The 13,231-nt window shown below is 34.6% G+C and overlaps 1 protein-coding gene across 2 annotated transcripts in view; it reads left to right on the forward strand.

The window, feature by feature from the left end:
* Positions 1-7,368, forward strand: part of LOC125671952 (phosphatase and actin regulator 4B-like) — a 50,866-nt gene extending 43,498 nt beyond the window's left edge. For both annotated transcript variants that reach the window (XM_048907949.2, XM_048907950.2), the window contains exons 8-13: positions 310-466; positions 754-809; positions 1,753-1,814; positions 3,050-3,187; positions 5,377-5,453; positions 5,609-7,368. In XM_048907949.2, the coding sequence (XP_048763906.2) occupies positions 310-466; positions 754-809; positions 1,753-1,814; positions 3,050-3,187; positions 5,377-5,453; positions 5,609-5,624 (506 nt within the window). In that variant the 3' untranslated portion in view covers positions 5,625-7,368. The remainder of the gene's footprint in view (positions 1-309; positions 467-753; positions 810-1,752; positions 1,815-3,049; positions 3,188-5,376; positions 5,454-5,608) is intronic.
* The last annotated feature ends 5,863 nt before the right edge of the window (positions 7,369-13,231 follow it).

Genomic DNA, 13,231 nt, shown 5'->3' on the forward strand with positions numbered 1-13,231 from the left:
GACTAATGAATGCACACATGTTTCCTGAGGAAAGTATCAATTTTAGGGTCTACTACATACGTATGTCTTCTAAAAATGGGATAACAATGAGAGTTGTAGGTAAATGTATACATGTGTTAAATATTGAGATTGGGAGTACCACATTTCATTCAGTCCCTCTGTGTGATTGCCGTAATAAGCTGACTTACTTGGGGAACAATAGATCTGTGGTACTCATGTGAAATAAATGTAAAGCAATTCATTGAAAACAGCTTTAGGGAGGACATTTTTAGGGTGATGCAGGTCTAATGTTATTCCTTCCATTTGTAGCATCACTTGCAGCAAAGGTGGCTCGACAAGATAGTTTGGCCCGGTTCCTCAGCAACCGACCTTCAAGAATAGAACTTGTGGAGAAAAACATTATTCAGGAAAAAACGATATCACAGAAAGTGGAAGACAGACATGCCATTGGTAGCAAATTGATCAGGTTAGTGTGTTTTCATCAGGGATAGTCAATATGTCTGCCGTTAGTAGCAAACTTATCAGGCGCGTTTAAAGGTGGTCTCTGTCAATAAGTTAAAAAGTACTAAGTTCCATATACCATGCATAATAAAATAAGACCATGTTCATGTTAAAGAGAATACTGTCCTGGTGTTTAGGGATCGATACAAATGATTGTTAGAGTGTGAACCAAAATTCATACATTTAGTAAAGGTATAGTTAAAAATGTCTTGTTGATGCAAGATAAATGCATTGCACAATTCTGTTTTTCAGGCGACTGAGTTTGCGACCGACACAGGAAGAGTTAGAGCAGAGGAATATTCTCCACAGTAAGCACTCATTTGAATGTTATGATAGATAGATTTGTCGTTTACTGCAAGCACAGATTGGGGGGGGGGGGGGGGGGGGGTAACAATGAGTGAATGTTTAGAATGTCACATGACTGTTCATAAAGAATAATCTATACAGTGAAATTCCTCAATACAGCTCCCAACTGAATACTTCAAACAACAAACATTAGAAATATATGTATCCCCACTCAAAACTGACCATAAGCTGGTGGTCACATAAGAAGCCACACGTTTAAGGCCTTGCGACCAAAAGTGTTTTAAAACTACTGATACAAGGTCCATGAGCTCTTCACTACTGTGTGGTTAGTACATGTACCTAGATGAAATGATTAAGTGACATGTGTTGGAATAGCTCAATGTAAAGAATCAGTTAAATTATTTCATATTACAGTACTTTTAAGAAATTTTGAAATAATTTTGATACAGTGCTGAATTAATTACAAATTGTAAAATGTGGGTTTTACTATTACTCACTTTAGAAGTGTAAGAAAGTTTTCTTAAAAGTCAATAATCATCAATGAAAAATCATTAGCAGTATATCACTATAAGCTTCAGAAAGGGGACATAACTCAGCAGGAGTTGTTCATTTTTTGTGAACTGGCCACCCCTTTAAATCAGCCATTTCCTTCAGTCCAAAAAGAATTTCACTGTATAAGAGTGTAGGACCTGTGGCAATAACAATAGAACATATTCATTTTTCCAACCAAGGGCCTTCAAGGGGCAGCATGAAAATACATGTACATACAAACACTATATATACATATATGAGTTATGTAACAGTTATAGATATTTATTAAGAGTGTTGGACCTGTTTTAATAGCAAAATAACAGTTATGTATATTTGAATCTCCTTGTTTACTTTCACATCATCATGCTTATAATTTGTAATTAAGTATAATTCAGTTATACTTCTTAATTTCAGCCCAGTCTATTGACCAGGCGGAGAAGGATAAGGAGGAAAAGAAACGATACCTCATAAGAAAGGTCTGTAGAAATGTTTATATTGACAATAGACAAGTGGAAGGTCTGTAAAAATGATTGACTCCTATGCTATAACCAGTATTTGTTGGGTGCATTACATTTTGTGTCTGGGGTCCCAGTATTAATGAACTGTTTAGTGTGGGGATTGCAGTAGGGGATTTTAATTTATGCCTCTGAATTTTGTTTTTACAACTGGTATTTTCATGGATTAAAGGTGGATTCTTTTCAAACAACATATCCTCAGTCTTTTGACAAAATGAATTTAGTGTAAGATGAATACATAGTTGGAAGATGATTTTAAATCCAATTTGAATGAATATGAAAGTAAAAAAATTATGCATTTTATTCATGTGTTTTGAATTGTTCATCATCTCTCATTCCCCTGACCGATGGCCATAGAGAAGACTTATTGGACGACCTGTAGGCCAACCAGGTCTGTCTTCTGCCATTCTGATCAGGGTATAGGGCTGTCCATTCGGGTCCTCTCTTTTGTGTTGTCCATCCAGCTCTTCACCTGTAGGTCTGCGGAATCTGAATTTTTCATGAAACATATATATTTGCCCTGACTTACTTTATCATTCTCGTCTGATCAAATTTGTTCTTATTCATGAAATATATAATTGCATACAATATTCCATTCCTTGTTACATTCATTTATGATTCCCACTTTGAATTAGGAAAACAATTAATGATTGAGATTAAAACAATGAATGTTAGTTACTAAATTTTTCATAATTATGGACACAAAATGTTTGATCTTATTCAATCCTATTTGTTGAATTTTCAAGAATTAAGATTAAAAGCAAATTATAGTTTGTTGTGCAATAATATAGTAGTATAATAGCACTAATGTCAGACTGGAAGTAAAAGTCGAGAACATTTGCAATATGTTAATGATATTGTGAAAATATACCTAGGTATAGTCATACAGAATTATAATTATTTTCAAAGAATCAGTGCCTTATAACTTACCAAATTACATGCACTTGGCCCCAATTAGATAGGTACTAATGAAATTTATTGTCAGCCCACTACTACCAATGTATTAAGACAATCCTACAGTGCTGCTACCCAGACATGTTTAGTCACATGCTAACCTTGGTTCCTTCTAGTGACAGCACAACCAATCAACAACTTCAGACGACCATTTCAATTCAAGTTTTTTGTTCTCATAAACTGATATATCTTTCTCCATCTGGTCCAAATTAGATGTGATGCTAAATGGATTTTTATTGTAGTTGAGCTTTAGACCCAGTATAGAGGAATTAAAAGAGAGAAAGATCATCAAATTCAATGATTATGTTGAGTGGACAGATGCCCATGAATATGATAGACGGGCGGATAAACCATGGACCAGACTGACGCCCAAGGACAAGGTCAGTTGTTGTAGTATTGTCATAGATAAGCAAGGAAAATTGTTACATGTAGAAAAATTACAGTCAATTATTAAAGTGTGCAGTTGCACACATTATGAATGGGGAGTCAAATTTGGCTGGGGCAAACTTTTTTTAATTATTGAATTTATAGGTCACCAGAGTAAACTCGGGTAACATATTGCAATTGCTCAGCATCCGTTGTCATCCATCGAGTGTTAACAATTGAACATTTTTAAATTCTTGATAACTACCCTTCCAATTCTTTTCAAATTAGGTACAAAGGAGGGGCATAAATTGTAAATTTCAGGACTCCTGCATCCCTGGGGCCTTAAAGGCAGGGCAAAAACTACCAAAAATTCTCAAAATTTCAAAAAATCTTCTCTACAATCGCACATGTGTAAGAAAAAACTAAATACATAGTGATGTAGTGCAGGAAGGCCTCTAACAAACTTGTAAATTTCATGATCTCCGGGGTAGAGGTTCTGACTCAAGGGCTGGGCCAAACTTGATATATGGTATTTACATGTATGTGTAAAACATTTAAAAGATATCCTCTTTAATGCTATTGATACTTAAATGAAATTGAATGGATATTTAGAATTTACCAAAATTGTAAATTCATGATTCCAGGGGTAGGGGCTTTAGGGGCTTTGGTATGAGGGTGGGGCCAAAATGGTCAGTGATTAAATGTGTTAACAAATGAACATTTTTAACTTCTTGATAACTATCATTCTAATTCTTTTCAAATTTGGTATGAAGCATATTTTGGACAAGGGTAACATAAATTGTAAATTTCAGGACTCCTGCACCCTTTGGGTCTTAGGGGTGGGACCAAAATTGACAAATTTTCAAAAATCCCTGCAACCGAATATCTTTAAGAAAAACAATATGCATAGTGATGTAGAGCAGGAAGGCCTCTACCAAAATTGTAAATTTCATGATCTCCTGAGTAAAGGTTCTGATGCCAGAATGGGGCCAAACTTGGTACAATCTAATTAAAATTAGATGTTAGATCCGCTCACATACTTGCTACACAAACATCTAACAACATCCCATAGAGGGTCACGTCAGAGGTCAAATTTGCATGAAAAAGTAACCAATCGCTACAAAGACAAAAGTGATATCGGCATCCAATGAGAATCATCATTGTATACTGTATTTGGTTACTTATTAAAGATGGCGACCAAAGAAGACATGGAAGCAATTAAAACCGCTTTGAAGATATTTGATCTCGAGGCTTTGAAAAATGAACAAGAACAGATACTTAAATGTCTTTTTTGTTGAAGTATACATGAAAAGATCCCCCGATGTCACCATAGTTTAAAATTCAAATAAAAACACGCGATAAACAAGTCACGATCGTGGGTTCCGCCATTTTTTCTCTTCCTTGCGTTAACAATACATGGAATTGTGGGATAATACCCTATCGATATGAAGCAAGAAATATGATTGGCTGTTGCACATTTGACCTCTGACGTGACCCTCTACGGGATGTTGTTTATAGATGTTTGTGTAGCGAGTATGTGAGCGTATCTAACATCTAATTTTAATTAGATTGAACTCGGTATATATAGTGTATATGTGTAAAACATTTAGATGATATCTTTTTTAATGCTATTGATACTAAATTGAGAAGTACATGTAGTCCTTTATCAAAATTGTAAATTTCATGACCCTTTTTTTGTTGCATGTACTTCATGTTTTGGTTCCAGGAGCCAAAATTATTATAGTCATTATTGTCTTTATCATTTGAAAGACCTCTTTAAGTTTGCTGATATGGTATAATGTAGGAAAAGCAGAAAAGGATGTACCAAAATTGTGAATTTCACAACCCCAGGGTTTTGACTCTTGGATGGGTCATATCATGTTAATGTTACATATATTATGTGAAGTCTTTCATCAGTATAGGAACTTTGGGGGGCATTGGAGTTTTAAGAACATATCTTGTTTTATACTGTTGCTGAATATTAGAATTTGGCTTAGATATTCAGATCAGGAAATTTTTCTAGATTCCATAGCCCTTGGAACTAGTGATACTTTTAACTAACACTCCGGTGACCGATAACGCCTGTGGGCCTCTTGTTTAATAATTTACTGTTTAAAGATCTTTGAACTTATGAAGTACATGCAACAAAATCTTGCATTTCTATCATTATTAATACTTACAGAAATATGTATGTGTTTTACAGGCTGCTATTAGAAAAGAATTGAATGAATTTAAGAGTAAAGAAATGGCTGTTCATGAGGAGAGCAAACATCTAACAAGGTAATGATTTAATCATTGCAGTGGAATTTTTGTGTGTCCATGTACTTACAGAACATTCATGGAAATGAATGGAGTATGCAATAAGCATGGAGAATTCGTTCCACATATCAGTCTAAGAAGGCTACACATGCTGATTTATTTTCTTTTTATTTCAGATTTCACCGCCCTTGACAATAATTCTGATATTTCTGTTGACAATGTCCAGGAACAAAGGGCCTATGACAAACACAAACTTTGAGCAGCGGGTCCTGTATATTTAATCGTTTGCTCACGGCACAACATGATCAGGGAGTCCATTAGCAGCTTCTGTTTATACTTGATTCCTCTGTGATGATCCGTCTTTCACTGCTTCTTGTAGTTATTGTTTATCGTCCACAATATTCCTATTCAAGCTTTAGTTTGGGGGGCTCTTAAAAATTTGTTATCTAATTTCATAAATTTCTAACAAGATGGGATAATTTAGGTAATGGAGCTTTTTGAGGCATTGCTAATTTTAAGCACATTCTAAAATGACTCCCGTTGAGAGATGCTTAAAAAAATTGTGTGCAATATGAAGGTATGCCATAACAAGATAAATGACTCCACAGCTGGAGAGCATGCTGGTGTACTCATGAGATGCTGGTGGTGTATATCACTGGAGGGTCATTCACTCACACGTCTACGTATTTATCCATTTTGAGCAGTTTGAGCAAGTTTATATCTGGGAATGCATTACATTGATTGGTTTGTTGGGGGTTTTTTTCACCACGCATTTAATGAACAAAACTGATGTACAAAGATCTATTGTAAAGTATTAAGTCAAAACTTTACAGAGAAAGTTGTTTTAACTAATCATAACGAGACTGGAAATTCCTTTCTTTTATGAGAGAGAACATAGATTTTTCATATTCACCAAGTCTCATTTCATTTTTCAAAAATTTTGGGGTAGACTTTCGTTAAAAGTGTATGATTTTTTTTTTACGTAAACATTAGACTGGTGTTAATTTTACAATCTGATCAGAAGAGAAACTTGATTTTGTATTGTGTGGTTGTTCTGTGTGTTGCTGAGTGAATGTCTGGGTTTCATTGTGAAGACTGATATTCAAGATACATTAGTATTCAAAGGTAGAGGTGATTGCTAGGTAGAAGCTTCATAGAGTTTTGTTTCATGGCTTTTTTGACAATTTTTTGCTTCATTGCAATTCACATGCTTTGTTCTTCTCTGCCAGGAAAGCCAAAATGAAGTCAAGATGAAAAATAGGATAATATTATAGATTCTTAAGTAAGCTTTGTATTTAAAAAAACCAAATAGTTTAATACAAGATTTGATGTTAAAAGGCCTGTATGTTTGAATTTTTAATATTGGGTGTTGTTAACAAAAGGAGATGCATTTAAATGCGGAAGCTATTGTACATAAAGTGTGCTTATTATCATTAATTTATGATCAGTGATAGTGCTATGTTTTCTTCTAAAACGGCCTTTACTTCGGTTTTGTATTCATGGCTTTCTTGTGTATTAAACTAATGGTAAACTGGTACTCAACTATAAACAGTAAACTGGTACTAAGGGAGATAATCCTGGTACCACTATATGACACTTGGTGTCTTGTATCAGTAAACCTCATCAGTTCACACTCATTCCATCATTACATTTTGTCCGAAGGAATAATGAATTCACTTCTGAACATTTCTGTGATAATGTAAATCATTTGCTCTCACTTTTAGAAACAGATGGTAATTTTTAATTATATATGTACATGTATAATAAAAAAAAAATATTGGATGTAAACATGTACAGCCTTATTCTGTCAAACTTTGTAATACATCATTTGTGAATATGGTCTATAGATGTAACAGTACATGGGTTCATGAATTTAGCCCATCATTTTTATACTGTTGATACAGTAAAAGTTATGAATAAACTGTATGAAATACTTGATCATCTTTGTTACTTGTAAAATATAATTGTGCATAAAAGGTATTTTACTACTTTCAGCAATAGGGCTTGCATGAATTTCTTTTCACTCAGAAGAAAGAAGATAATGGAATAAAAAAGGGAAAGTCATTCTTTCCTTGCATATTCTTTAGTTGACATTATCTACCTCATGGAAACTGTAGAATACTAGTCTGATCAGTATGGGAAGCATGAAACTATATTTTTAAGCACGTTGACATGATTTTTCCTTGTTAAGGTGTAGTCGCTTCTTTTTGACACCATATCTTCAGAAAAATTATAGATCACTTAAAACAAAAACATGGAGCATAATAATATTAGTTTGTTACAGCATGAAAATGTATGAAGTCCTCTACGCCGGTTTCGAGATACGCTCGAGTTATTTCCCTTTGAAGAACTCTCGTACATAGTAAGGCGCGAAACAACTAGTTTACATGCGGGAGTGGGACGCATATTCATCACTGCATAAGTGAATGTACTCATTAAGTCTCTCATACGCTGTTTTATCACCCGAATTCAACTGATAAACAAAGTAAGTAAGTGATAAGTATTCAGGGAGTAATTAGATACATGGAATTCTTATTATATCACGTAATTTTATTGGTAGTAGGTATCATATCCAGGATATTACTTTCAAATATGACATTGTTTTTATGTTTCTGCTTTAGTAAAACATTTCTTTCAATAGTATTTTGTGTTTCCAACATTTACATATTTAAAGAAAAGCTGCTTTTAATACATTTTATCGTCTTTCTCACTGACAGTAGGTTCACTCTGTCCCACTTGGGCCCTCAAAGTTCTACTAAATGTACCTCCTACACAGGAGAGCTCTTATCTTGAAACTGGCGTATTGCATGGGGTTTTGCATTACAAATTTCTATATTGTTGGTCATTATGTGATAACATTTGCATATTTTCAATTTCTTCTCAAATACTTTTGGAAATTGGCATGTCACATTATATGGGTAAAGGGAACAAGGATTTTGGATTTTCTTGGTCCAAAATTTCATGGTCACTGGGTCTGTATTCCTGGTGCAAAGGGTAGGTTGTTGCTCATAGAGAAAAGGCATTACTTCTTCCAAGAATCATTTCCATCACTCTTTGATATCAAAAGCCAAAACTAATTATCCCAGGGTTACGGTAATGATCACAATGAAAAAGTAAGCTTCTAGCAAACTGAAATTTATGGCCTCTGGGACAGGAGTTCCGTTGTGGATGAGACTTAACTTGTATAGTGAAAATGCATCATTATCTTAAAGTCTTCTTGGACTATATGGTAAGGATGAGGATAACAATTGCTACCAAAATTGTGAAATTTACAGCCCCTGAGTGAGGTCTCCTGGTTCTAGAAGGGAGGGGGGGGGGGAGGGGGGGGGTGACATATCCATGAAATGAAAAGATTAAAATCTCCTTCATCCCTGGGTATCAAACAACCAGAGTACATGAGTTCTAATGTTATCTACCAAAATTGCGATTTCCTTTTGATCAGGGACTTGGATATTTTTTTTAAAATGGGGGGGGGGGGGGTACACAGTAAAAATGCAATAGTCACAATTCATCTAATGTCTTTGAACACTAAATAATTACACTGAGTGATAGTGATAATGATCAGGGAAACCTCTGTTGATATTGGGATACTCATCCCCCCCCCCCCCCCTCCAGCCTTTGGACTTGGTTATATGGACATATTAAGTATAGTGAATGAGCATTTGGAAATATTTTTTCTCCTGAACATCTAGCACATAGGCTGACTGCATAGAAATCATTTAGAGGCATGACCTTTACCAAAATCTTCATGGGCACCTAGAAGGTAGTTCACACTTTGGGAAGCCGGAAGGTTTGTAATAAAGAGACAACAGAAGGTCATAACTGGCACAAAGGTGGAAGTGTAACTAATGAGGTAATATAAACCCAAGCATCCTTATGAGCAGACAAATGGTATTCTAATGGGCTTGGGAATCTTGAATCCAAATCTGGTTTGTTGCAATCAAACAAGCCTTTATAGTTTGCATTTGATAAAGTAATTGCTGCATTGTCCAAGTTCAAAAAACATTGGGGTTACCGCAACAGTTATTTATTCGTTACCTGTACCGGCAATTGTGTCCAGTACAGTCTGATAACGGTTCCCAAAAAAAAATCATAAATAGAGAGGGGGGGGGGGGGGGGACTTTGAAAACAAAAAAGCTTATTTCGAACCTGTGGTTCCGTAATTTTGATTTAATAAACAACGGACCTTTTTGCAAAACAAGTATACATAAAAGCAAAATTGATGATCTGGTACTTCACAACCAGACGTAACTGCAAAACGAACAGTCATCTTTCAAGAAGAAAAAAACGAGACAAACCACCTAATACACAGCAAGTGGTTTTCGATGCACAGCAAACAGTGTTATTTTGCAAATAGATTACTTGCAATGCTTTCGTTTTGTCACTCAGTAAGCGTGTCTAACGACGATGTACCTTTCCGCATCGGCAATACTCGAGAGGGATCAAAATCATGAGAGAAAAGGAAAATTAAATAGGTTTCATGAGGAATATATTTTGATTCCAGCTGACAAAGCTTGTAACAACATTGTCTTTGTTTGTAAGGCTCATTATTAATTACAACTGTATTTTAAACGAACTTGGCATTACTTTCACATTTGGTAATCGTACTTATACTCCTACTGCCCTTTCAAAAGATGAAATTCTCCAAAGCCATGCTTCAGTTTTAGACACATTTAATATCCCAGTCAATGGGTCGAATGAATATGAGTTACTGTACCTATACTGGATTCCTAAACTACACAAAAAACCTTACAAAGATACATTGCTGGATCCAGTAAGTGTTCTACCAAGCCCCTATCTTTGCTCCTCACGAAAATATCAACGGCTGTGACGGAGAAACTTCAAACGTACTTTGCGACTACATATGCCAGAAGTGTATGGAGCGCCAAATTAACATAAACTCAAATAATTGAAGATATCTTCAATTATTTGAAGATATCATCAATTCATTTGATGCGCGCAACAATTGAATTAAAGATATCTTCAAATAATTAATGATATCTTCAATTCTGAATTATTGCGCGCATTAATTGAATTGATGATATCATTAATTCTTCAGCTGAATTTATGCGCGCTTTAATTGAATTAATGATCTCTTCAAATGAATTAATGATATCAACAATTGAATTGATGAGCGCTACAATTCAATTGAAGAGAGCAATAACTGATATAATGCGCGCATCAAATCAATTGATGAGAGCAATAATTGAATCGATGTGCGCATTGATTCATTTGATGAGAGCAATAATTGATTTAATGCGCGCATTAATTCCATTATTGCTCTCTTCAATTGAATTAATGATATCTTTAATTCATTTGAAGAGAGCAATAATTCTTTTAGAGAGAGCAACTATATAATTAAAGATATCTTCAATTCAACATATCCACAATTGAATTAATGATATCTTTAATTGGATTGTTGCTCTCTTTAAAAGAATTGATGCGCGCATTATTTCATTATACAAAAGCATCGTAAATGATTTAAAGATATCTTCAATTGAATTAAAGAGATCATCAAATTATTTATACCGAGCTCTAAATTAATTATTGCGAGCAATATTTCTACTATATTGATGCTCTCATCAAATGAATTGAAGAGAGCAATAATTGAATTAATGCGCGCATCAAATCTATTATTGCTCTCATTATTTGAATTAATGCGCGCATCAATTGAATTGAAGAGAGCAATAATTGAATTGAAGCGCGCATTAATTCATTTGATGAGAGCAATTATTGATTTAATGCGCGCATTAATTCAATTAAAGAGAGCAATAATTGAATTGATGATATCTTCAAATAATTGAAGATATCTTCAATTATTTGAGTTTATGTTAATTTGGCGCTCCATAGAAGTGGTGTAAATGTAAATAAAATGTGGATTCTAAAATATTCTAAAGAACTTTTAGTATATTTGAAATCGAAAAACTTTTCTCAGATCAACAACACCAAAACGTACTTTTCAACACTTTACACGACATTCCTCGCGACAAATTAAAGACTAGACTTTTTGACATTATAGACAGTTGCCTTTTCAACAAAATGGAAACTGGACATATTCATATAGATCTAATGATCAGTCATCCCAAAAATTACTTTGTTAAACACCACTCTGATTCCATGCACAAGTACTGTGGAGTTGAAATTAAACAAAATATGCTGGAGTTCCTCATTGACAATATCTTCGTAATCTTCCAACAGTATGTTGGGATTTTACCATGGGCACGAATTGTGCTCCTTTGTTAGCTGACCTATTTTTATATTCTTCTGAAGCAGAATTTATTCAAAAACTTCTACGTGAGATGAAAAAATTTCTTGCTGTGGCCTTCAATTCGACATTTAGATATATCGACGACGTATCATCTATTAACAATAATCATTTTCATTCATATGTTGATTCGATATATCCCTGTGAACTCGAAATAAAAGACACCACTCAGCTTCTCCACCGTCAACTTCCCACATTTCCATTGTCACCTGCATATGGTGTTTATATCTCTCAATTTATTCGATACGCAAAAAGCTTATTCTGCGTATGGTCAGTTTGTAAATCGAGATCCAGTTTGCCATTATTACAACTAAACCTATCATTGGGTCAAATGCTGCCTGACGTGTTTCATATCGATTGTTATGCCGTTCTTGGCACACTGATTTTGACTACGGGTGACTCTGGATTGTCAGCTAGAAAGAAAGAAAAAATCAGCCACAAGGCATTAAACTCGAAAAATAAACAACTTATCTAGCTACGTTTGTCACTCCACTAACAGATCTACATAAACCACCATGTATTATACGTCATCAGGAGAAATTTCCTGGGGCTCAGCTTCTTCTTGCAGCTCACCTGTAACCACTTCACCTCGCCTTTGAACTTTTAAGTTTCCCTCTAACTAACGAATAACACCAAACTGTTTATACTATGTGTCGGGATTGCCTAAAATGTATGATTCAAGACCAGTACCTTTAACTGTATTATGCACAGGATAATGGTCCAAAACAGTATAATATGTTGTGTATTTTATAAATTATGATCCCAATCAACATATCCAGCATATGTTCGGTCAGTTCTTAGCTTCTGTGTTTGAATGGCCAACTTTATATACAAACCGGGAAAACGAGTTGTTTACAATTATTGACCTAATTCTATGTGTGTATCAACACCTTAACCATTGAGTTAATCTTCCTCGTTAATTATAATTTGAGATTTCCTACCTTGAAAAGTTATATAGGATGAAAGGCTGTGTGATTACGGGCCAGCCAATTTAATGAGCCATTGTCAGCTGTTTTGTCTCGGTTCAGTTCATTTATTTCTTTGAGGCAATTGGCTCATCAGATTACACAATATATGTTTAAGACATGTACATACAGATATTGGATAGATATAACATGATACAGTTATGTACATGTACAGTACGTAGAATTATCGTATACAGATAAGTACCACGTGACACATTTATGTATCTAAAAAGTCCACAAAAAAGTAGACAATTAAGGGCGGATGCACACTTTAATGAATACATGTAGACAATTAAGGGTGGACGCAGACTTTAATGAATACATGTAGACAATTAAGGGCGGATGCAGACTTTAATGAATACATGTAGACAGTTAAGGGCGGATGCAGAATTTCAGTTTAGTAGTGGGACCAATCCTCAGAGACAAGGGGTCTGGGGCAATTTTTATAAATTCAAATAATTGAAGGTATCTTCAATTATTTGAAGATACTTTCAAATCAATTATATTGCGTGCAAAAATTAAACATTGATGCGCGAATCAAATCAATTACTAGTATTGCTCTTATCAAT

This window comes from Ostrea edulis, chromosome 4 (assembly GCF_947568905.1).
Source record: "Ostrea edulis chromosome 4, xbOstEdul1.1, whole genome shotgun sequence".
Lineage (NCBI taxonomy): Eukaryota > Metazoa > Mollusca > Bivalvia > Ostreida > Ostreidae > Ostrea > Ostrea edulis.